Source organism: Pituophis catenifer, unplaced genomic scaffold, assembly GCF_029215685.1.
Source record: "Pituophis catenifer annectens isolate HBS135680 unplaced genomic scaffold, rPitCat1.0.hap2 SCAF_2, whole genome shotgun sequence".
NCBI lineage: Eukaryota > Metazoa > Chordata > Lepidosauria > Squamata > Colubridae > Pituophis > Pituophis catenifer.
In genome coordinates this window covers 195,441,843-195,469,218 of record NW_027256882.1, presented here as the reverse complement: position 1 = coordinate 195,469,218, position 27,376 = coordinate 195,441,843, and the positions used below count along the sequence as shown (strand labels likewise).

Sequence of the window (27,376 nt, the reverse complement as noted above, 5' to 3'; positions counted from 1 at the left end):
TCTCATGGATTGGGGTGAATTCATTGGAAACTAATTATGTAGCTATCGGGTGAACTCCCAGGCAGCCTAGAGAGTCCCTCCGATCCGATTCAAAGAATCACCTCAGAGAATACTTCTGCAAAATATTCTGATGCTAAAACTATTTAGCTACCTCATAGCTTTCAGATGAGACTGTAAATTCAAAGAATCCTTCAATCTAGACATTCAGGTCTTTCTATTCACCTTGCGCAAATATTTCCACTCTGATTTCCGTGCTCATGTGATTTCCTGTTCTCACATTTGCATTTTGTTGCAGTTACACCTTTTATTAATATAGACACAGTTGACCCAGTCAGAGAAGACTCTATTGCCACAAATGAGCTTCCTTTTGGTTTTTGCTCTCTTGTCCTTATCAGGTAAGAGATTTACTGCCATTACTTAAATCACTGTTCTTTCAATTCGTAGAATCCGGGAGTCGTTTCCTTGCCACATTTTAACATTAAATAAATGACAGCCATGTCCCAAGTGATGTTAAAAAGAAGCACAACAGAAAAATATTAGCTAAGATATTAATGACTTATCTTCAGTTTCTGAAAAATAGTTGAAGATCTGAAAGCAGTAAAGACCTTCAAAAGAAAACTGTGATAACATCACTAGTGTAATTTCAGTGATGGTGCTACTCATGTGCATCATGAAGACCAATAACAAGCAGCATCTTTACCTTTTTTTACTGTTGTTTACTTAATTCTTTAATTAACTTGTTGAGCTGAGTTGTGAGTTACTCATAAAAAAAATTGAAGGGATAAAAGCATTGTAAAATTCTGATACACACACACAAATTTACCACAATGTCACAAAAAATAATTAGCTGTTAGTATAGCTTAATTCACAACTTTAAGAAATAGATCTCATTTTCAAAGCTATCACTTTCCTTTATTTAAAACAAATTTTGTTATATCTCGACAATGAGTCCATTAACAATGAATTAATTATGGATTTTTGTAGCTGCTGCTATTGTTCAGCCGCCAGATGTGACCGTTATGGAAGGGGATGCAACCACACTGACTTGTTCTCAGGTTCAAACCAGCCATACATTTATGTCCTGGTACAAGCAAGAGAAGAAGAGGGAAGCCCATTCCCAGTTCCAGCTGGTGGCTTTTACATCTAAAAGTTCTCCAGGAGACTCTGCCATTGAGGAAGCCTTTAAAAAACGCTTCAAGACCACAGGGATGAAGTCACTTGCCTTGCCTCTGTCTCTGGAGAATGCCCAGCTGGACGACACAGGCACCTACTACTGTGCTTCACAAGATTACACAGCCAAACAAATGCTGAGGAAGCCAAACCAAAACCTTTTCACAGGACAACCCCCCCCCCCGCCTCCACCCCGGTGGCAGATCCTTTCCAATAACTGACACAGGGGGGAAGCCATGAGCTATTCATTATATTATAGAAACAGTACTCACTAAGATGAGCTAGAGCAGAGATACTTTAACAGGTGCATGGGCATACAAGGATGTTTGAGAGATTTTTTTTTAAAAAAAATATTGCCGTAAGCAAATGTTGAACTGACATTTATTATATCTTTCTGATGCCACTTTCCTTCCCAAACTATACTGTTTTGAACCACTTCCTTTGAGTGTTTTCTTTTGGTTTTCCTTTTCCTTGCACTCACACTTTCCTGTTCTCATATCTGCATTTTGTGGCACTATGTCAGCCCAACAAGACAGACCAGACTAAGAAACAACAGCATATAAGTTAGGACTACTTTCATTGGGACAACTATAGTGACAGGATCAAATTATTTTCTTGGGCTAGGCTCAAGCTCCATTTATCTTATATGCCAGTGATGGCTAACCTTTTCTCTTCGTGTGTCAAAAGCGTGCGTGCTGGCACCCATAATGCAATGCGCTCCCCCTGTGCATCTGCGCATGACCCCCTGCCCCCCCATGTATGCATGTGCGATTCCCCATGCTCCCCACCCCTGTGCATGCGCATGTGACCCCCACCTCCTGTTTTGGGCCTAGTAGGCCTCCCTGCAGTCTCCTGAGCCCAAAAATGGGCCATGGGAGGGCTCCCCCCGCGCTCCCTATCCCCCACCCTCCCCCCACCCCCTGCATGCGCGCATGCGCCCCACCCTCACACATCCCAAAAATCAGCTGGCCAGCAGGAGGCAAGCGCGTGCATGGAGCTGAGCTTGGTGATGGCTTGCGTGCCTGCAGAGAGGGCTCTGTGTGCCAGGTGTGGCATGTGTGCCATAGGTTCACCATCATGGTTATATGTGTTGCTAGCAGCTCTTCCTCCTGTTCTTCAAGGTCATTCCCTATGTCCTCTACACTCTGGGCCCTTGATGAGTGTCCAGGATGTTAGCTAATCTGTACTGTCGGATAAATGCAGGTTCGAATCTCGCCAAGGCTCAAGGTTGACTCAGCCTTCCATCCTTTCTAAGGTAGGTAAATTGAGGACCCAGTTGTGGGGGCAATAAGCTGACTTTGTATAAATATACAAAAGGATGAAGGCTATTGCTTAGCGCATTGTAAGCCACCCTGAGTCTCCGGAGAAGGACGGCATATAAATCAAATTTAAAAAAAAAAAATGTCTGCTCAGTTTTCTCCTTGAGATGACTGTTTCCTGTCTGCTATGTCTCAACTGGTGAGCATAACCAGAAGAGCTAAATATGTTCTTTGACCTTACATAGACATTTTTATCAGATTCTTTAACATTTTTTCCAGTAGAGAGCAATGTTGTAAAAATAGAGACTATATGGATCTACAATGGTTGAAATTCATAGGAAAGCACACATCTTTCCTGACCTCATTTTTTAAACATTAAAGCAGCAGACATATTACTGTATGTGGACAGGTTTTCTCACTCTATTCCGTAGTTAAGAGGGCAAGGTGATTCAAATGAGAATGCAGTGTGAAGAAGTAAGATTAATTATATAGCTTTGATTTAAAGCAATTCCTGCTCCAACATAGCTGCCTTTGTGAATGGTATGCTCTGGTGTTTATGGATTGGATAACTGGGTAATCAAACTGGTATTATCTGGTCTGACTGGATGTTTCTCTCCATCATCACTCTAGCAAAGATTTCAAAGAACTTCTGCCACATGTGCTGAACAACAATAACAACTAGAAGCAGTTCACTTGTAGCCCAGTTATCTTATTAGACTTTAGAGCAGTTCGCAGAATCTTTTCCATGTCACGGATCCCTTTTAAACTTCTGAGCTGGTTATTGTTGTGATGTGTGCTCTTCCTTCACTTTCTCTAAAAGGCACCTCATTAGAATGAGAGACCAGCCCGCTATGTAAAAATTCATTTAATCAAGGGTTTCATAACATTGTAATATGTACAATATTAAGACTTGCTTTGGCCCTAGGGAGCAAATCTGCTTTACCAAAGAGAATCTTTCTTGCCACACACTCCTTGAAAGAGAGTTTTTTATTCAACCCCATGTGGTCTTTTATATTACCAGTATTACCAAACACAGATTGCCCTTCAGAGAACATTTCAGCAAAACTATAAGAATACAGATATGGACAATTGTGAAATGCCTCTTAGTAACTAGACAGTGATTGAAACAGCAATGTTTTCCATTAGGATCTGTGAGTTGTAACACTGAAAATTCCTGGTAAAATTTGACTACTAGGAAATAAAGCTACTTTGCTATCAATGTAGAAATCCATTCTTCTAGCAATTTAAATTACGCTGAGTCCTTACTGGGATACTTGTGTCATCACCTGAACTCTTTTCCTCCTAAATATCATAAATCATATCTCTGAGGGACTATGCTTAGGACTGTCTCCAATCTAGGTTGCTAGGTTGTCTGCCTGTGTGAAATAAAGGGTAAGTGGGTAACAAAACAGACATGGTTGGGGTTTGGGAAACGAGATCACACTAGTTGACATCTCCTCAACCTAAAATCTCCTGGGTATCAAGCTGCATCCTGGTGATTTCCCAAACCATTCCAGGTCCTTTGTTTAACCACAATACAGGTATGGTTGCCATTGCCTTCTTTTCACTATTGCATGATAGCTTAAAGCTCTTATCATCATCTGTCTTGGTCCTGTTAGATCTCTCAGAGGCTTTTGATACCATCGACTATGGTATCATGCTGCACTGGTTGGAAGAGTTGGGGGTGGGAGGCACCGTACTACGGTGGTTCTCCTCCTTTCTCTCTGACCGGTCACAGTCTGTGTTGACAGGGGGGCAGAGGTCGACCCCGAGGCCCCTCATATGTGGGGTGCTGCAGGGATCGGTCCTCTCGCCCCTTTTGTTCAACATTTATGTAAAGCCGCTGGGTGAGATCATCCGTGGTTTCGGGGTGAAGTACCATCAGTATGCTGATGACACCCAGCTGTACATCTCCACCCCGGACCACACCAACGATGCCCTTGAAGTGATGTCCCGGTGCCTGGAGGCCGTACGGATCTGGATGGGGAGGAACAGGCTCAGGCTCAACCCATCCAAGACTGAGTGGCTGTGGTTTCCGACGTCCCGATATAGTCAGCTGGTGCCATCGCTGACTATTGGGGGCGAATCATTGGCCCCCACGGAAAGGGCTCGCAACTTGGGCGTCCTCCTCGATTCACGGCTGTCTTTAGAAGAGGACTTGACGGCCGTGACCGGGAGGATTTTTCATCAGGTTCGCCTGATCCGCCAGTTGCATCCCTTTCTAGATCGGGACTCCCTACACACAGTCACTCATGCCCTCGTCACCTCTCGTCTGGACTATTGTAATGCTCTCTACATGGGGCTCCCCTTGAGGTGCACTCGGAGGCTCCAACTGGCGCAGAGTGCGGCCGCACGGGTGGTTATGGGAGCAACGTGGAGCTCCCTTGTAACACCTCACCTGCGCGAGCTGCACTGGCTCCTGGTGGTCTTCCGAGTGCACTTCAAGGTTCTGGTCACCACCTTTAAAGCGCTCCATGGCTTAGGACCTGGTTATCTACGGGACCGCCTGCTACCACCAATAGCCTCTCACCGGCCAGTACGCTCCCATAGAGAGGGGCTCCTCCAGGTGCCGTCGGCCAAATAATGTCGACTGGCGGCCCCTAGGGGGAGAGCCTTCTCTGTGGGGGCACCTACGATCTGGAACGAGCTCCCCCCGGAGATACGGAGGATCCCGGATCTGCGCACCTTCCGTCACATGCTTAAAACGTTTTTATTTCATCAAGCTGGCCTAGCCTAAATCTTCTCCTCTTTTAAATTTAAATTTTAAATACAAATTTTAATCTGTTTAATTATGGGGTATTTTAAAATTCAGCCAAATTATTTAATTCGTTTTAATTTATTTTAAATTTTGTATCTCTGTGTTTTATCTTCTGGCTGTTCACCGCCCTAAGTCCTTTGGGAGAAGGGTGGTATAGAAATTTAATAAAATAAATAAATAAATAAATAAATCTTCATCATCGATGGGGAAGGCAACTGGATAATGAAAATATTTAGGGAAGATTTCATACTGGGTGAAACAGGAACCAAATATTCACCACTTTTTCACAGTAGGGATTCATGAAATCTTTGGTGAACAAGATCTTCATCTTATTCGTATAAGCCACAAGATGGCCAGTCAGCCAGTTTTATACCAGTGACTGATATATTTTGTATGCATGCAGAACCCAGAATGCTATTCCTTTTCTGGATAAGCAGCATTGTGAAATATGAAGAAAAACAGTAGGAAGTTATATGAGGAGGAGGGAAGAGAGGGCAGAAGAGAGGAAGGAGAGAAGAATGTAGGAAATAATACAAAAAAAAAATCTAATGTAGATACATTTACATTCACTATACTTCTCTTAACTACTAAAACATCCTAATGACCACCATATTTCTGCACCAGTTTGCCAATGTGTTTTTTGTCTTCATTTTTGAGATTTCATAAACTTTGTCCAACCATAAGTTTCTCCGTCTTTCTTTTCTGCTCAACCTTCTCATTCCTCCTTCATATATTTGTTTTGCAGATTGATCCTCATTTATTCTCTCTATGTCCCAACCAATCATTCAAATATTATTTGCCTCCTAATATACAGTATCAATAGTTCATATTCTTACACATTTTCATTTCTTTTAAGAAACATGAACTTCTTTCAAACAGGCATATATTCATAAAATGCAATAAAGAATAAGAAGTAATGAACCAGACTTTTCTCCATTAAACCGGCTATCATCATGAAAAGGGCAATAAAATCAAATTGAAAGAAGAGCGAGAAATGCTACCTGTCTTCATGGCAACTGAGTCACTGCCCTTATTTCTTATCCCGTTAGTTTCCTTCTCCTGTCAAAATGTCTTCTATTCCTTTTTCTTTTGAATGATTTCCACTCTTCTACGATGGATGCAGTGGGGTGCATGTTTGTGCTATGTAATGCTTCTGATCCAAAGGCAAAGCCTGCTTTGGAATATGGGAAGGTATGCATATGGCATATCATCATTTCCTTAGAGATACTGATCACCCCCTCCCAGATTGTACAATTGTGTGATCTGCAGTCCTAGGAAAAGGTGGTTCTGAATTCAGGAGCTACAGACAGTCCCTTAATACATTCTTTAGCATATTTTTGCCTACAGAATAGAATAGAATAGAATATAAATCATAAGGATACAAGCAATAAAGATACAGTCATACAGTCATTAGTGGAAGGAGATGGATGATAGGAACGATGAGAAGATTAATAGTAGTGCAGACTTAGTAAATAGTTTGACAGTGTTGAGGGAATTACTTGTTTAGCAAAGTGATGGCGTTCAGGAAAAAACTGTTCTTGTGTCTAGTTGTTCTGGTGTGCAGTGCTCTATAGTGTTGTTTTGAGGGTAGGAGTTGAAACAGTTTATGTCCAGGATGCGAGGATTCTGTAAATATTTTCACAGCCCTCTTTTTGACTCGTGCAGTATACAGGTCCTCAATAGAAGGCAGGTTGGTAGCAATGGTTTTTTTCTGCAGTTCTGATTATCCTCTGAAGTCTGTGTCTGTTTTGTTGGATTGCAGAACCAAACCAGACAGTTATAGAGGTCTCTACTGTTGATACTGTGTTGTCTAGTATTGTAAGAGGTGGAAATATGGAAGGGTTTCTCCTAAAGTCTACCACCATTTCTATGGTTTTGAGTGTGTTCAATTCCAGATTGTTCCGGTTGCACCACGAGGCTAGTTGTTCAACCTCCCAAGTGTATGCGGATTCATCATTGTCTTGAATGAGACCAATCACTGTTGTGTCATCTGCAAACTTCAGCATTTTAACAGGGATCCATGATGGTTTTCAAGTGGGACAGCACTAGCTTTTCAAAGGTTTTCATGACTACAGACTACAGGAACTGGTCTGTAGTCATTCAGTTCCTTGATGGTGTTTCTGCAATTCTGTCTGATCGTTGAATCTGAAACCCTGGGATATGCAGGCTGCTATCTTCAATTGATTCATTTAACCAAGTTTCAGAGAAGGATAGGGCTGCTGAATTGTAAAAATCAGAATTACATCTGTTTAAAAAGAGTATTTCAACACCTTATTAGCAAGTGAATGTAAGTTGGTTAGGAAAATTGAAGGCAGGGGTTTTTTATTTCTCCTATTCCTTAGCCTGTTTAAAATTCCCGCTGTTTTACCTCTCTGTCTCGATTTCCTCCATTTGGTTTTTTTGGTAATCCATAGCTCTGGGGAAATTGCTTCTTCCTGTGTTAGGATCTCCTACGCGTTTGTAAAGATGGTGGGGGTGAGATCACAGAAAGCTGCTCCTTAAAGAAACATTGCTTGGACTTCCGGTGGCTCTGCATTCCCCGATGGACGCTCCTCCAGGAGCTCCAGCCCCGCGACTCTGTTTGCCGCTAGAACAGCGAAAATCAGCTATCTAGCGGCTTGAAACTCTCCTCCAGGGAAAAAGGGGGAGAGAAGAGCAGAAGGGTCTGGGTAGAGCTCCCCTAGATCCCCAGGCTTTTTTTTTTAAGCCTGGGGTTTGCAGGGTGAGAGCTCCCTGAAAGCCCTTCAGTGCTCTGGATCTGGGACGATTCTGCTTTATGCAGAACAAGGGGTCACGACCACACCAGCAATGCAATTTTAAGGATTATGAGAAAATTTGAACCTGGATGCTGGCAGAGCAAAATCAGGAGAACAGAAAATGCAAGTACTAAACTTTAACTCCGTTTAAAAGAAAAAAGATGGCGCTTAAGGGCATTAAAATGAAACTTACTAGTGAAAGTGATCGTTAAAGCTGCAACATTGTTAAAACTACTGGATTATCCAGCAAGAAAAAGATTTAAAGTGCTAGTGGAATGGAAAAGACTATGGCATTGACCTCAACTACTTTATACTTCTAAATTGTGTGGAAAATTATTGGACTTATTGACCTGATAGCTGAATAAATTCAAAGTGGAAATTGAAATATGGCTGACATCAAGAATGGAGGATCATTATTATATGAGCCAGCAAATTAAGTTGTGACTGTAAAGGTTTTACAAGAACTTTTAAATTTTCATACTTCTGTTATATTAGAATCAATTGAAAGGACTGTTCAAAATCAAAATCTGGAGAACAAGAATGATTTGCTGGAAAAAAGGAAAAAATTAATCAAGCTAATTTGACTTTGGAGCAGGGAAAAGAGGCTGTCAGGATCACGATGGAAGTTAGCACACTGAAAACAGAGGTTTTGGCAGAGGCTTCTATGCAGTTACTTGAAAAGCAGCAAATAGACTCTTTCCTGCAGACTAATAAACTTTACCGTGACAATTTTTGGCTTTATAGACATAATCAATTGTTAAGGAATGAAGTGACTGATTATATAAGCAGGAAGAGTCGAAATGGAGGTTTCAAATTAAAGGAGATAACTTTTAGAAGAGAACGATTTTCAAAGATGCATCAGCCTCAAATCTATACCCAAAAATTTTCAAAAATAAAAGCAGGGGGAGGAGCAATGCTGAAGAAGAAAGTATTATTGAAGAAGAAGGATTGTAAAAAATATAGAAAGAAAGGAAGAATTGAAGATTAATTTCTTTTGGGGAGGATCTTAATAATAAATCTGAAATGTCTACTGAAATTAGTATTTTTTTTTTAAGTTTAAGTTAAAAATGTTTAACTAAAATGGATAGCTTTTTTAAAAAAATTATTGAGGTATTAAAATGGTTAACTTTAAAGTTAATGGATAGCTTTTTGAAAGTTTTGAAATTGATATTTTGAAGAAATAATTTAATTCAATGGATTAATAGTATCTTTAAGGTTATATTTTGAAGAATATTTTATTGAAGTGTTTTTTTAAAAAACTTACTGAAGTATTAAAATGGTTAATTTAAAATTAAATGGATATAAAATAATATTTTTTTTTCTAAAAAGATATGCTTTAAAGAAAGTTTTAAAATGTTTAAATTTGAATTCTAAAAGGGGAGGCTGATGAACAATTTTTAAAAGAGGAGTTAAAGAGTGTGAGGGAGTTTTGAATCTTGTAGTAAGTTAGTATATTTTAGCTTAATGCTATACCTTGTTTTTGCTCTGGGGAGTTGAGGGTGGGGGTGGGGAAGGGGGGGTTGAAGGTTGTGTGGGGATAGAATGGTTGCCTAACTTTTAATAAAAATAAAAGATAGATAAATGTATTAATAGAGAAGTAAGAAAAGTGGGGAAAATGTTATAATAAAGGAAATGATAATATTAAGATATGATAAATATTGGAGGAGCAAAAAGAAGACACAAAAGATGTATTCAGAAGATATATTGAATGATTGATTATGTATTGTTTGTTTGTTTATAAAATGAAAAACTTTTTGAATAATAAAAAAAGAAACATTGCTTAATCCTTAGCAGATGGTCTCATGAGTATGAAATCTGTAGTGAGTCACAGAGAATAATAAAAAATAAAGAAACCGACTTCCGACAGTGATGTCATTGCAAAGTGGGAGAGGGAACGAAGTGTCATCCCCAAAATCCCAAATATTCTCTTCTAAGAGCTCTTTATAAGCAGCTCCAATCCCAGAGAGATCGGAAAACAAAAGGGGAAGGTCTGGAGACGCCGGGGTGAACAGCAATCAATCTGGAGGACAAAGACAAACCTCTTAATTCAGTGGAGAAAGAGTCGGCCTCCAGGGCAGATTAAGAGCGATGGCGGCCACATAGTGGGGAAGCGGAAAGTGAAAATAACTTCGGATGGTGGCCGAGGAGAATCTGGAAGAAGGAGAGATGAAAGTTTGCTGATCGGAGGCACGAGAGGAGAAAGACGTGGAGGAGAAGGAAAGGCGGCGACTAAAAGGAAACAGAGCGCAGAAGAGAGAGACGAATTGGAGAAGAAGTTAGTGCGAAAGAAGGAAGATCCCATAAGGTGGATTTAAATAGACTGAGAGGATAACTGGAATGGAGATAAGAACTTAAAAAATAAAAAGAAGCGGAGAGGGTGCCAGAAGAAAACAAGAGAGGGGGAACCGCGAAGAAAATATATTGGAAAATATTCTAAGGGACTTACAATATTGGAAAAAACATTTAAGGATTAATAACTGATTAGTGAGTGACAATATAAATATAAGCTGTGCAATTATAATAATGGAAATACAAATACAAAAATACATAAAGAAGAAGAAAGAAGGAAGAAGGAAGAGAAGATAATAGAATAATAGAAGGACTTGGGGATAGGACTGAAGGATTGAAGGAGTCAATGTCTGATGCAACATTGATGCAATATTACTACAGACATTTGCAACCAGAGGCTAAGTAATAAAAGGAAACAACTGAAAATAAAATAAAATAAATGTAGACTGTGAAAATAAGGAAAAATAATAAATAGAGCTTTTTACTATCATTGAAACGGGAGGGGAAGGTAAAAAACAGTAAATGATTAATGAAGCAATGAAAGATTAAATTGACTTGTTTGAATGAACTAAAGTGATTTATAATCGTATATAACTTGTTTAAGATAAATAGAAAGTAATCAAAAGATAATTATTGATAAAGTTTAAGTAAGACAAAACATATATATATATATATATATATATATATATATATATATATATATATATATATATATAATTTCAATAATTGTATTGTGCAATATATAAGTATATAGTAAGTGGATGGTGTGAAAAAACATAAAAATATTAAAAGAGACTATCTTGGAAGACTGTGGATATAGTAAATAAGAATTACAGAGATACGTGTATAAACATAATTAGAGAGTATTGGTTATATGGTTATATGATATTGTGGAAAAATTTTACCCAAGGCTTAAAAATGTCAAACATGGCAACTGTAGTTAAAACAGGGGAAAAAAATCAACTACAATTCCCACTCCAATAGCTGCCTCCCATCAAACCAAAGCAAAATAGAAAACATGTTGGGGAAAGAAAAAGAGAAAACAGATTTGTCAGCAAACAATATGCAGAGTATGTTGCAGATGATACAGGAAACATTAATGAAAACACTAGAGAAAATTGCTGATAATCATGAAGAGGCGAAAGTACATCATAAAGAAATTAAGAATGAAATAGGAGAGGTAAAAGAAGATATTAAAAATATGAACGATAAAATAGAGACCATACAATGTTGGAGAACGATCAAAGAATTAAAAAAATAGAAATAAAAATGGACCAAATAGATGTCAAAATAGAAATGGTGGAACAGAAGTCATTGCATTTTTAGAAATGGAAAAAGCTTCATATTTCCTACAGTTCCAAAATATCGTGGAAGAAAAAGAGGAGGATTTGGGTGAAAAAATGGCAGAAATTTTGGCAGAATTAACACAAAGAAACAAGACGGAAATAAGGGGACAGATAGATGAAATTTATTGTGCGCACACCAACTATATACAAAGACACAAGCTGGCAAGGAAAGTACACATAAGATTTACAAAAAAGCAGTGAGAGATGAAATTTATAAGAAATCAAGAGAAGAAACATTAACATACAAAGGCAAAGAAATTTTGAAGCAGATACTACGAAGAATCCGGAATCAACGGCAACAATACCAATTTTTGACAACTCAACTGAACAAATATAAGATGATGTTTAGATGGTTAATACCAGATGGCATATTTATTACATGGAAATACAGAAAATACAGAGTGGACATGGTAGAGAAAGCACAAGAATTTTATAAACGTTATCTTTCACAGGAAGAATAACAAGAAAGCAAGGAAGAATCAGAGAGCAAAAGCCAGGAGGAAGATCAAATAGAAGAAATGGAAAGAGAAAGAGAAATAAGAAAAATACAGGAAAAAGAACAAGTGTCGAGCTTGCCCTCACGCTCGACATGATTCACCACCGATCCCCCACCCTGCAGCTTCGGCGGTGGACGGCCAGTGGGCGCAAATGGTGGCACACGGGGGTGGGGCTCGGGGCGCTGGGTTAGGCGGCCGGGTGCGGTGGCGGGGTGCGTCGGATGTAGGACTTCTCGTGGCATCAGTTTCCCGCATGCAACGTCGTCCCAGCTGGAGGATTCCGCCGATGATTCGCTGGTTCGGGAGTGCGGATGGGCGTGGCGTGGGCTACACCCCACAGCAACTGGGCGGAGAGGCATAAAAACGCTATGAGCTACACGCCCATAGCGCCGTTTTTAAATCGCTTACGACTGCAGTATCCTTCGTTGCTATGAAAGTAAACCATCATCCCAAAGCAAAACATTGTCTACTGGTGATATTTTGCATTTCTTCCGTTTCGTGGTCTGAGGATCCTGAGAGGAAAACGGCGCTATTCTTTCTACTTCAGTGGAGGAAACAAACAGACAGATGGCCGAAGGTTTGGATCCTGAGTTGTGCGTGGGGGAGGACTCTGGTGTAGAGCAAGCAGAGGCAAGCGCAGGGGGCTTGGACGAGGCTCCCACCCCTGTCGTTCGGCTGAAGGAACGGACGGGGAGTCAAAGTGGGGGGCCAGGCGAGCCGGAGGGGAAGACAGCTACGGCCTCTGGAGAATGGTGGCATAGCTCAGCCCTTACCGGTCCTAGTAAGGGAGCGCCGACCCCACCCTCCACGGATGAAAGGTTCCTTAAGTGGAGAGAGCGGCGGTGGGTTGATGATGAGGAAGGGGGGGAGTGGAGTTATTCCACCGGACTGGGTCCTTCAACTCTGGATGTCCTAAGGGAGAAGTTTGGGGAGGCCAGCTTTTGGGACGCACAGTCCTGGCATCCATGGGCTATGGGGGGGGGAGTCCTCTGCAGCTTGGCAAGGGGTTTCTACAACTACAACAGATACCCGTTTCCATCTGGCCAGCCCTAAATTGAGGGCAGACCGGGGGGCCCCTGGACAGAGACGTGAGACTATTCCCCCTACAGATGGCCAGGAGAGGGCAACAAGTCACCCGGATGCCAGGGGTCGGCCTGCACAGGAGGAACGTCGGGCCAAAATAGGGCGGCGAGTACTCTCACAGAGCTTCAGTGGCACACCAGCTGGTCAGCCCAAGGCCATACCACCCTGGACAGCGGGGCCATGGGGGGCCCAGCCTATGTGGGGCCCTCCTCCTTTCCAAGCAACGTTTGATGGGAGTGCGGACCGAGTGGCAATCTTTCTCAGCCAGGCTATCAGTTATCTGGATCTTTATGGCCGGTTCTACCCATCCCAGTGGTCCATGGTGGTTGCCCTCACCACCGTTATGGCAGGGGAGGCTGCCGACTGGGTGGCGGACCTACACAGCGACCACGCCCATGAGCTAACCGACGGACTTTTTCTGGAGGGCCTTCGGGCCCGGTTCAAGGATGATTCTAGGACACAACAGGCCGAAGGGGAGCTTGTGTCCTTGAGACAAAAAGGCCGTCCTGCCAAGGACTATGTGAAGGAATTCCGTTCCATCGCTGGGAGGTTGCGGGTGTGGCCTGAACGTATGCTTGTGCATCAATTTCATTTGGGACTGGATCGGGACTTGAGACAGGCATGCGTATATCGGGGACTACCACCGTGTCTGTCGGAGTGGTTTCGGGTAGCCATAGACCTGGATATGGGGCTGAAAGAGTTCCGCGGCAGACCCAGTGCAGGACCATCAGCCCAGGTGAGGAGGCTGCCAGAGCGACCTGTGGTCAACCAAGGAAGTGCACCTACAGGGCTCGGAGACTCCGTTCGTCGGCCGACGTTTCGTTGTTTCCAATGCAATCAGATAGGCCACCGTGCTCTGGACTGCCCTCTTCCACCCTCCCAACAACCCGTAAGCCGAACACCTGCGACTGGGGGGAAGGGCCGGGAACGCCAAAGGACAACACCAGAACGGTCCAAGGTCGTGGCTCAGGCTCGACCGTCCGGTAACGACACGTTGCCAATCGAGCCTGCAGAACGTTCCAGCACTGGCGAGGCATTCATTGTAGAGGGGGATAGTGATGAGGAGGACAGCAACCGGGATCCAATGGTGAGTGCTCCCGTTCGTCCTTTTCTGATCCCGGTTACGATGGAGAACACACGACGGGGTCTGGATGTACAACAGGGAGCGCTAATCGACTCTGGCTGTACTCGTTGCTTGATGAGACGAGCATTAGCGATGCAGTTAGGGTTACGGTTATATCGGTTGCACTCACCTATTAAGTTTGAACAGGTGGACGGGTCAACGTTGGGGGGTGCTCCTGCTACGCAAGTAACGGAACTAGTACAATTAAGGATAGGAGAGCATAAAGAGTATCTCCGGTTCATAGTACTGGATGTCATGATCGAGCCCATTATCCTGGGGTTAGCATGGCTGGACAAATGGAAACCAACTATCTGGTGGGAAGGAGGGTATCGCAAGCTCCGCATTGAAATAGGTCCTGAACCAAGTGCTCTCGAACCCTCTAGTCGGTTGCTGGAAGGGAACGAACATAGGTCAAGACCCCTGACGCCGGGGGTTCCAGCAGTGTATACAGATCTAGCAGCTGTGTTTGACGAGGCGGAATGTGATATATTACCACCTCACCGTAGGACAGATTGCGCTATAGAACTTGTACCTGGTGCAAAGTTACCTAAACCCCGAATGTATGCGATGACACCAAGGGAGGTAGAGGAATTGCGTAAATATATCGACAAGAACTTAGCCCGGGGGTTTATCGAACCCAGCAGAGCCCATATGGCTGCTCCAGTACTGTTCCGGGAGAAGAAGGATGGGGGCCTTCGCTTATGCGTCGACTTCCGGGGTCTAAACGCTGTGAGTGTAGAACCACTGTATCCCCTCCCGTTGATAAAAGACCTTCTGGCCACATTAGCGACGGGGTGATATTTCACTAAATTAGACCTGCGGGAGGCATATTACCGGGTTAGAATCAGACAGGGGGATGAGTGGAAAACCACGTTTAATTGCCCCCTAGGAAGTTATAAATTCCGGGTTATGCCATTCGGACTGCAAGGCGCCCCGGCAGTGTTTATGCAATTAATCAACGAGGTTCTCCATGAATACCTCTACCGTGGCGTCTTAGTGTACCTAGACGACATCCTGATCTACACGAGAACAATGAAGGAACATGTACAGTTAGTCCGTCAGGTATTACGGCATTTATTGGACTCTAAATTATATGTGAAAGTGTCAAAATGTGAATTCCATCGTACTCAGTTGGATTATTTGGGCTATAGGATTTCTACAGATGGTTTGACAATGGATCCGAAGAAGGTCAGTACCGTTTTAGAATGGCAAGCCCCAGAAACAAGGAAACAATTGCAAAGTTTCCTCGGGTTTGCCAATTTTTATAGGCAATTTATTCCCTCTTTTGCTCAGATAGCATTGCCACTCACTGACCTTTTGCAAACTAAGGGACAGGTGGGAAAGCCATGGCTGGGTCAGAAGCTGAATTGGTCGTCGGCTTGTCAGACGGCTTTCAACACCTTGAAAGCTCGGTTTGCACAGGCCCCAGTACTACAGCATCCCGATCAAGAGACTCCGTTCATAGTGCAGGTGGACGCAAGTGATGTGGCCGTGGGGGCTGTGTTGTTGCAACCCAATAGCCAAGGGCAGTTGCAGCCATGCGCGTATACGTCCAAAAAATTCAGTACCACGGAACGGGGTTGGGCTATATGGGAGAAGGAGGCTTTTGCTGTCCGCTGGGCTCTCCTTAGTTGGCGACACATTCTAGAGGGGGCCCGTACCCCGTTTGAGGTCTGGACGGACCACAAAAACCTGATAGCCTTACAGACCCCCAGGAAATTATCCCCGAAACAGGTGCAGTGGGCCCACTATTTCCAACGTTTTAACTTTGTCTTGAAATATGTACCGGCAGGAAAGAACTTCCTCGCTGACGCTTTATCACGACTACCCCAACTCCACAGTAAACGGGACGACGTTGTTCAGGCTATCCTCCCTGGTAATGCCCACGGTGGGAGGGCGGCATCCAGTGCAGAAAACCAACGGTGTTGGGAGGAGTCAGTACAGGAGGCCACAGCCCAGGATAAGTGGGTGGCAGAGAACACGCAGCTCGTCACATATAACAATGGACTAGCTTGGAAAGGAGATAAAATGTATATCCCTAATGTATTGCGGCAAGACGTCCTCAGAAGGTGTCATGATGCCAAAACCGCTGGTCACTTTGGGTTCCTAAAAACATTACACCTGACCCGGCGCCAATTTTGGTGGCCATGTCTGCGATCTGACGTGGATGCGTATGTCACAAGCTGCACTGTTTGTGCTAAATCAAAACCACGGCCAGGGAAGCCCCTCGGTTTACTACAACCAGTCGCAAATCCCATTAGGCCTTGGTATGAGATAGGTATGGATTTTGTGGTCGATCTACCAGACAGTAATGGGCATACAGTCATATGGATGGTGATAGATCTTTTTTCGAAACAGGCCCATTTCATCCCATGCAACGGACTGCCATCAGCCAGAAAGTTAGCAAAACTGTTTATTCAACATGTGTACCGGTTACATGGGGTACCTCGGCGTATCATTTCAGACAGGGGGGTGCAATTCACGGCTAGATTTTGGAGGACTTTTATACAAGCCATTGGCTTGACGCAAGGGCTCAGCTCAGCATTCCACCCTAGCACTAATGGAGCAGTTGAGAGAGCCAACGCCATGGTAGAACGCTACCTTCGATGCTACGTCTCGTATCAACAAACCAAGTGGTCCAGTCTCTTGCCATTGGCTGAGGTTGCCTATAACAATGCGGTACATAGCAGTACCGGTTTTACACCTTTTCGTATTGTCTCAGGTCGTGAGTTTGTAGCGATACCCGAGTTAGAAGACCTACCCAAAGGCGAGCAGAATCCACAGGAATGGGCGGATAAAATACGCACACTATGGCCACAGGTTAGAGAGGCATTAGATGAGGCCGCTACTGTGTATAAAGCGCATGCGGACAAGAAACGGGCCCATATCGATCCACTCAAGGTTGGGGATCTAGTATATTTGTCCACTAAATATATCAAACTGAAGGTACCAAACCGGAAGCTGGGTCCGAAATACCTAGGCCCTTTCCCTGTACTTCAGATAATAAACCCAGTTACTGTGGTTCTCAAACTCCCACCTTTATTAGGGAAGATATACCCCGTGTTCCATGTGAGTCTGCTAAAACCAGTAACTCATGTCAGGGATAGACTGCCTTGTCCGCGACCTGTTAGGGATGATCAATACGAGGTTGAAGACATACTAGACTCAAAACTGAGTAGGGGCCAACTCAAGTATCTAGTTAAATGGAAGGGATACCCTGAAGAGGAGGCATCCTGGGTACCTGGGGAGGATGTACATGCTAAAAAATTGCAGAAGCGGTTTCATTGCAAATACCCTATGAAACCGAGTCCACCGGAGATAATGGGAGCTAACGATTCTACTTTGTATCTTTCAGACCACACCGTGGTGAAGGGGTGCCACATGTCGAGCTCGCCCTCACGCTCGACACGATTCACCGCCGATCCCCCACCCTGCAGCTTCAGCGGTGGACGGCCAGCGGGCGCAAACGGTGGCACACAGGGGTGGGGCTTGGGGTGCTGGGTTAGGCGGCCGGGTGAGGTGGCGGGGTGCGTCGGATGTAGGACTTCTCGTGGCATCAGTTTCTCGCATGCAACGTCGTCCCAGCTGGAGGATTCCGCCGATGATTCGCTGGTTCGGGGGGGCGGATGGGCATGGCGCGGGCTATGCCCCACAGCAGCTGGGCGGAGAGGCATAAAAACGCTATGAGCTACACGCCATAGCGCCGTTTTTAAATCGCTTACGACTGCAGTATCCTTTGTTGCTACAAAAGTAAACCATCATCCCAAAGCAAAACGTTGTCTACTGGTGTTTTGTTGCGTTTCTTCCGTTTCGTGGTCCGAGGATCCTGAGAACAAGAAGAAAAAGAGGGAGCAAGAGGGAGAGTAAAAAGAGAGACAAGAAACACCAAAAAACAACTTCAGTAAGAAATGGCAGAGGCAATAAATCTCTTTTCTGTGAACATAAACGGGCACCAAAAAAAAAAAAAAAAACCCACGAATTTTTACTAAATTAAAAAAAATTGAAACAGACGTGATATGCCTTTAAGAGGTACACATTAAAAAAGGATACCAGAAACTATTAGAGAATCCAACATTAGGAAGACTATATACATCATTAATACAAAAGAAAAAAAGAGGAATTGCTATATATGTAAAAGAAAGAATAAAATCAAAATTAATTCATTCGGACGAAGAAGGTAGAATGTTAATGGTAGAATTAGAAATCAAACAAAAACAACTGTTATTAATAGTAATATATTCTCCCAATAAAAATCAACATTAATTTTTTAAAAAAATGCACAATAAAATAATAAAACTAGGATATGATAATATTTGTTTAATTGGGGACTATAACGCAATAGTGGATATCAAAAAAGATTATAAGAGTAATTTAAAAAAATAAAAAAGAAAGATATATCACCAAAAGAATTCTTTAATATGACAACAGAACTAAAATTGCGAGATGTATGGAGAGAAATAGTGAAGAGAGCCAATATACATTTTATTCACACCCACACCAATCCTGGTCCAAGATTGATATGGTTTGGATGACAGCAGAAATACGGACAGGAGTGGAAGAAGTAGAAATAGGAGTAAATGAGTGGGCAGACCATAACCCAATAACTATAAAATAGAAAAGACAAAAAAGATTTAAAAGATGGACATTGAATCAAAATATATGCAAAGACAAAGAATACAAACAGATGTTGGAAAAGATAGATGATGAAGATATTCTTTAGCGTGAATAAAAAAGAAGATACATCAATACAAAACCTTTGGGACACGCTAAAGGCATACATCCGTGGACTGACAATGGCTTATAACGCAAGGAAGAAGAAGGAAAGGAAATGTCAACAAGAAAAACTATAGGAAGAACTTAAAAAGTTAGAAAGAAAATTACAGGAAGATCCCCAAAATAAAAAAATAAAAGAGGAATGAAATATAGTTAGACATAAATTAAATTTAACAATCCAAAAGGAAATAGTGCAGAAAATAAAGATGTCAAAACAAAAAAATTTTGAACATACGAATAAAATGGGTAGATGGTTGGCCTATAAATTAAAAAAAGAAAAAGATAACAGAATGATATATCAATTGAAAGATGAAAATGGAATAACCCAACATTAAAGGGAGGATAAAAAGGAAATTATACAAAAGTTTTTCCAAAATCTATACTGTCAGGAAGAGATAGCAGAAGAAAAAGTTAAAGACTATATAGAGGGAACAAACTTGTGTAAAATTACGGAGGAACAACAAGAAATACTAAATAGACCGATAACTGAAACAGAATTTGATATGGCAATGAAAAAACAACAAAACAACAAAACATTAGGCCCGGACAGACTCCCAGTAGAGTTATATAAAAACACTCAAGAAATGCTGGGGTGTTTGTGTGATGTTGGAAATATTCAATGAGGCTCTAGAACAGGCAAATATACCTAAAACATGGACAGAAGCAATAATCACCCTTATTCCCAAAGAGGATACAGATCATCAACAAATACAGAACTACAGACCAATATCATTGTTAAATACTGATTACAAGATATTTATGTCAATCATAGCTGAAAGAACAAAAGAAATCATGAACAAACATATACATTCAGAACAAAACGGTTTCCTGCCAGGTTGACAAATTAAAAACAACACGAGAACAATAATAAATTCCCTAGAGTTTTATGAAGCACATCCAAAAAAACAAGCTTCACTGGTTTTCCTTGATGCTCAAAAGGCATTTGATAATTTGAACTGGAAATTTATGTTAAATCAATTGAAACTTATGGAATTTGGGACTAAATTTGAAAATATGATTGGAAAAATTTACACAAAACAAACGGCAAGGGTAATCATGAATGAAGATATGACAGGGAAATTCGATATAACAAAAGGGGTGAGACAAGGATGCCCATTTTCTCCACTTGTATTTATATTAACTTTAGAAACATTTTTGAAGAGAATTAGAGAGGATCAAGAAATAAAAGGGTTAAAGATAAAGACAGAAGAATATAAGTTTCAGGCTTTTGCTGATGATCTGGTGTTTATACTGGAGGAACCATTAGTATCAGGCCCAAAATGGATAAAAAAAATAGAAGAATTTGGCGAAGTAGCCGGGACTTAAAATTAATTAAAAAAATCTAAATTATTAACTAAAAATCTTACAAAGATACAAGAGAAGGAATTAGAATGCAGTACAAAAATTCAAATAACCAAGAAGATAAAATACTTAGGGATTTGGCTTACTGCAAGATGCTCCTCAATTAAGGAAGACAATTATGACAAATTACTACTGCAAATTAAAAAAGATTTAGTCAATTGGAAAAATTTACAAATTTCATTTATGGGAAGGATCGCTACGATCAAAATGAATATTTTGCCCAAAATGCTATTTCTCTTCCAAGTTATACCAGTAAAATTAAAGAAGACTTTCTTTGAAACATTAAATAGAACAATTACCAAATTTATATGGCAAGGAAAAAGACCAAGAATTAGATTAAAAACATTGCAAGATACAAAAGATAGAGGAGGAGTAGCACTCCCAGATTGGGAAATATATTATCAAGCATCTTGTATAACCTGGCTGAAAGAATGGATGGAGTTAAGGGGCAAAAGAACATTAGTGATTGAAGGGCACGATTTGCAAGTGGGATGGCATGCATTCCTTTGGGATGAAAAATATAAAATACATGGCTACTTTAGAAGAGACATACTATGGAATGCATTGCTACAAATTTGGATCAAGATTAAAAAACATTACACAAAAATACCAATTTGGATTTCACCTGCAGAAACATTAAAACATCCAAGTTTAACTGAGTGGGACAAGATAATAAGATATAAAGATATATTAAAAGAACAAGGAAATCTGAAAACAAAACAGGAATTGGAACAAGATCTAAATAGAGAAATCAATTGGTGGACATAAACGCAAATTCAGTTGAAATATAAAGAAGACACAAAATTAAATGCGATACACACTGAACAAAATGAATTGCACAAAATTATACAAGGGACCGAGGAGAAATTAATCAGTAGAATATACAAATTTTTGCTGCGATATAAAATGGAAGAAGAAATAGTTAAGGCTACAATGATTAAATGGGCAAAAAACTTTAACCACACAATAGAATGGGAGAAATGGGAAAAAATGTGGCAAATAAATACAAAACTAACAATGTCCATGGCATACAAGGAAAACCAGTTGAAGATGTTTCATAATTGGCATCTACCCCCGGCTAGACTTGCAAAGATGTTTCCGAGTAAATCTCCAGTGTGTTGGAAATGTAACAAGAGCTACGGGACATACTACTACCTTTGGTGGACATGTCCAACTGCAAAGAAGTTCTGGGCTAAAATTAAAGAATGGCTAGAGAAAATAATAGAACAACCTATGAGTGGAAAACCAGAGACATTCTTATTAGGGATATTTAGGGAAAAATATACCAAGGAAATAAAATATTTGATCTTACACATTGTAACAGCTGCCTGTATAGTAAATGCACAAAATTGGAAAAAAGAAAATATACCAACAGAAGAAGAGTTGATAAAAAAAATCGTAGAGTGTGCCGAGATGGATAAATTAACAAAAGAGCTTAAAGAAAAAGAGGATACAGAATATTATATAATCTGGCACAAATGGTATAAGTAGCTGAAGAATAGGAATAGGAATAAAGGAGAAGAAAAATAGGGGTGAAATGTAAAAAAGGAAAGAATGAATATGTCAATGTATAATAAATATAAAGTTAATGGGATCTTAATAAATACACTGTAATTAAAAGAGAGGGGACAAGAAGAAACTGGAATAATATAAAGGGAGAAAATGTAAATACTAGAAGATCATCATGAAATAGCTGTTAAGAGAGTATATATATAAATTTTGTATGTCTTGTAATGTCATTTATATGTTATAATAATAAAAAAATAATGTCATTATGTTATAATAATAAAAAAATTTCAAAAAACAACAACAAAGAAATCACCAGAGAGCATTTCACCGAGGCAGCCTTCGGCGGCGCCATCTTGGATGAAAAACGTTCATGTTCAAAGTACTGCAGACCTCAATCAAAGATCCTTTGAACACCTTTCCTCCTTTATAGAACAATTTGTATCCTGCAAGAACATGGAATTCATAATGATTTGAGCTTCAAGTTATGGATAATCTTTAACAATACTTGAGGTGTTGGGTTTAGTTTTAAAGCGCCTAGGGTTTATCTGTTGTCATTGCTCCAAAGAAGAGTTTGCTTATTCTCAGCTGTTCCTGTCTACCAGTGATGGATTCCTCCCGGTTCGGCCCGGTTCTCCCGAGCCGGTAGCGGTGATGATATGATGTCACTAAACTGGTTCTGCCCCCGTGCCCCTCGTGCCCCCCCACCCCCACATTATTCTTACCTTTTATTTAGCCCCACCCCCAATCTATGCTGCCTCCTGAGTCCCAGCCGATGGCTAGAAGGAAAAAAAACTGTTTAAATTCTTGCTGCGGGGCTTCAAAGGGCCGCCCTACAGCTGATCAGTGTTAAAAGAAAACAAATGAGTAGACTGGTGCCTGCAAAAATATATGAGTAGATCAGTGCCTGCAAAAATAAATGGGTAGACCAGTGCCTGCAAAAATACATGAGTAGATCAGTGCCTGCAAAAATAAATGGGTAGACCAGTGCCTGCAAAAATAAATGGGTAGATCCATACAGCTCTGCAAATAGTTAAAAGCCTTGTAGACCAGTACCTCTGCGAAATCCTAAATAATTGTCACATGACCATCAAGCCACGCCCACAAAATAAGCCACGCCCACAGAACCGGTAGTAAAAAAATTTAGAACCCATAACTGCTGTCTACACTTTTTTCACTTGGAGTTATTACTGGGAATAAGTTACACTAGCCCATACTGTGCAGAATAGTTTAGCAGCTTCGGCTGAAACACAACTTTCCTTGGCTCTTTCATCCACAAAGACACCTGGTTCAAAATTAATGGTATTTGTCTAATACATTAGTTCAGTATTTCTGAACTTTGACAGCTTTTCGATATATGGACCTTAAATTCCCTGGAAAAAAACTATAGATTAATCTTCGTGGTTTGGGAGCCTACCCTCTAGAAATTCAGACCTGAATTGTTATAAAAAGCTCTTAAGTTCACTTGTTTGCTGTTCAGATTCTACTTGAAAATCTACAGAGGTCTCTTTCCAATCTCAAGATGAGACTTCTCAGCACTTGTTCTGAGGAAATGATTGATTTACCAGCTGCTCCCAAAAATGCTACCAGCTAAATGAACTTCATGTTGCCTTCTTTCATCAAAGAGGAAGACCAGAGGAGCTGCTGCACATATTTATGTTGTGGGATCTATATTACCTTTGCTCCAAGGACTCAATCAAAAGCAAAAATACACAATGGAAAATACAAACTTTGTTACTTGGAATTAATAGGTGGAGAGGAAAGATGGAATTTACATGAGTTTCCCCCGTACCTGATCCATCCAACCATTTAATACTGTCATTCTTAGATTAATACTGTGAATACTAAATTTAGCATACTAAATATTTACTAAATAGGTTAAATATTCTATCATTGGCTTCCTTAAAGATAAGTAAATATTATTTCTACGAAGTGGAAAAATTTTTGTGGCAATGTTATCATTATCATTTGAAAGGTTCCTGGGTCTTGTTGGATGACACTGCTTAATTGATGGGGACCAGAATGTGGATGAAACACCTAACCCACCTAACAGCTGGTTTTGGTCATATATTTCCTTAAATGAGTTTTCATTTTACAAATTTTCATTTTACAAATGAAATCTCAATTACACTGGAACATTAATTGTGTGGAATCAGCTTTCCTGTGTATTACATATAATACAAAAGAGAAAAAAAATACATCTCAAATTTAAAGTTTGTCTTTTTAGTTCTCCTAATTGCTAGAAATGGTATGATGCTATCATCCGAGGACTTTTCTATAAGGAAACAATGATCTTTGAATCTTCAAAATCCATTCTCAAAATAAATAATGAAGAGCAGCTGTGCACTGAAAAGACAGCCTAACACAGAATGAACTTTGCAGTGTCTGAAAACTGAATTGAACAAGAAAGAAAAGGGAGAATTGGGGAAAAAAGTTATTGATTTCATTGCTAATAATGCTTATCATAAGCTGACATTGTTAGTGAGTCAGCTCTGTAACTGGAAGAAAGATGAGTTCCTCTGACATTGCAGGTCCCCACCTTCACTTCCTGCTTGGTTAGAGAGGCTCAGAAGCCTTTCCTGCCCCCAAGGAGGTGCTCCCGAGAGCTTCTTCTGGGCCAGGATTCAAGGGCAGATGTCAAGCTGCGACTTTTCTTGCAATAGGAGAAATGCAGTGGGAAGTACTTGGTGTGCAGATATGGGCAGGTAGGGATTATTGTTCTCAATTGGATATATAAATTTTGCCATTCCCACAATTAAAAACAAAACAAAACACAGAACAATGGTGTTAGGAAAAAGGAGAAAGAAGAGAATCTTTGCAGCAGGAAAAAGCTGAGGAAACAAATTGATCAAGAAGTGAGGATTAGGAGGTTTGTTTGAACGAGTTGAGAAGTCTCTGCTAGAGTAGAAGTGATCCAGCTTTTGATGTCTGATTATGCTCCTCTGCCTTAAATATGTTTAATATAGAATTATAAATTATACTTGATATATTGTACCTTAAATAATTTATTATTATAATGATTTCACTACTGTTGTCTTTTAGCATATTGTTTTTGAGTTTATTTTGGTCCTTTTCAGCTTTATTTTCAGCTGAGTTGAGCATTGTCTTTAGATGGAAATAAAAAGTGGAAATTTTTACCTTACCCTATTAGTGAGAGTGCCACCCTTCTGATCCTCTTGTAATAGAACTGTAAAATTATCCCATGGGTTGAGGAAGAGTGAGTGGCCTTAATTCACCTGATGTGGCCAAGAGAGAATCAAACTTGTGTCTCTTGTACTCCAGGCCCTCATATAATTGCATGTATGTTAAAAAATAGTATGACCAGGAGAAAGAAGTTGGGAAAGGCATAGAAAGTTTGGTCCATCCTCTTGCTGCTGTTGAGGGGGTTGACTTAATTTGGCAAAGCGAAAACAAAGTGCTACTGAAAAGACGTAAAGCTCATAGCTTGGTGTGGTAGCTTTCCCACACTCCCCTCCCTGAATGTGAAATTTCAAAGCCTTTTTCGGTTGAAATGTAAGTAGGATTTTATAGCAAACATTTAGTGACACAAGGAGAGTAAAAAGAAACGTTTAAGGAAAATAGCACTTTTAGGTTTCCAGTGTGAGAGTGTATATTAACCATCTCTCCCGGGATGGATCTTGCCCTCCCATCCAGTCTTCATAGGTCTTTGCCACGGGGTCACTGTGACCCAGAAGGAACGCTTCAAAACCATCCAAGCAGGGACCCAGATGAGCATCACTTGTGAACACAATGATAGCAGCTATTTAGTCATCCATTGGTATCGGCAGGAGCTTAATAGTGGACAGATAGAACTACAACGCATCGGCATATCCATACAAGGAAACAGTCCACAGATGGAAAACAAAAACTACAGCATATACAGATGAGAGGTGACCCATGCTTCTCTCAGTATTCTCCAGATGAGGCTGCAAAACCAGCAAAATATTTCTGTGCTGTTTCTCAGGCACAGTGAGAGCTCCAGGTTTCACAGCTGCACATGAACTTTGCAGCGCTCCAGTCAGCCTCTGTCCGTGCCATAAAGACATACAAGCCAAACTACTGCAATTGTAGAGGATCTGAATCACAGGAACATGGACCACTAAAATCCTTTCTCCATTACTGTAATACTTAAGGGGGAAAAAAGAGAAAATCTGGCAAAACCAGATTATGATTCACTCTTATAACTCTCTATGCAACTATGTAAAATTTTGACTGTTCCGAATGAGAAGTTATAAACAGATGGTAGAATGTTATTTGGAACATGAATACAATAGCAAGAAGTTTAAAGCATTCTTCTGCACTCAGGTAACCTCCAGTTGTCTTTAACTACAAATTTCACTGCTTCCAGTCAAAAAACTGATTGACCAGAACTAGGTCTTTGCCCAATGTGTCCGAAGTAGGATAATTTGAGCCTGGCTAATTATGCCTCTAGTGAGAATTTTGGATTGATTTGTTTAATGATCTATCAGTTTGTTTTCTTGGTGAAGAGTAAAGCCAGCATGAATACAGGACAGGAAAGGCTTAAACATTAAATGCAGATGTGCCCCAATATAATAAAGCAACCTAGAACTGTAATCTAATTTAATACAGAAATCTTGCTTAAGAATGGTAATTAGTACTGGAATTTCTCTCGGTAAGCAATGAGATTGTAAATGTCACATCATGTGACCATGCTGCTTTCTGATGGTACTTCTGGCTGTCCTTGGTTACTGTAATAAAACAAGAACCACATAGATTGTTGAGTGAGCACAACTTTTGACTTCCTGTTGGCTTCCTCTTTGGGGAGGCCATAAAGAGATCTTCTCTAGATTATCTGAGAGGATGGATAGGATTATTTTAGACAAGTCAGCCTCTAATAATAGATATGGATCACAGACAGTCTTTTGAAACAGAGTGGCAATCATTATTATGATTACTTATCCTGTGCTCTTTCCCCACTATGGTTCCAAGTCAGCTGGCAGAACCATGCAAAAGGATAGGAGGATTAGGGCCAACCTCACATGGCGGTGCAAGATGTTCCAGATGGTAGGAGCAACAGCAGAGAAGGCCCTCCACCTGGACCCCGTCAGCCAGAATGCTCAGGCTGACAGAACCCGTAGCATGCCTTCTCTGCTGGCACAGTTGGCATGGGCCAATACCAGTGGAGTGAAACAATCCCTTAAGTAACCTGGATCCATGCCATGATCATGCCATGACATCTTGAATTGCACCCAGAAGCAGACTGGTACCCAATGCAGCTCACAGAGCAGTGGTGTTACTGGAGCCATTCTAGCCCCCCCCAAACTGTGCCACACTCTGCACCAGCTATAGCTTCCAAATGCTCTTCAAGGGTAGCCCCATGTAGAGCGCATAATCCAAACATGAGATGACCAGGGAATGAACGACTGAGTGCAGGGAATCCTGATCCAGGAAAGGCCACAACTGGCGCACAACATGAAGTTGTGCAAAGGTTCT

The 27,376-nt window shown here is 41.0% G+C and overlaps 1 gene segment (V, D, J or C); it reads left to right on the top strand.

The window, feature by feature from the left end:
• The first annotated feature begins 355 nt into the window (after positions 1–355).
• Positions 356–27,376, top strand: part of LOC139310314 (T-cell receptor beta-1 chain C region-like) — a 157,589-nt gene continuing 130,568 nt past the window's right edge. Inside the window, 2 exon segments of the C gene segment in view lie at positions 356–395; positions 985–1,303. Of these exon segments, the coding sequence occupies positions 356–395; positions 985–1,303 (359 nt within the window).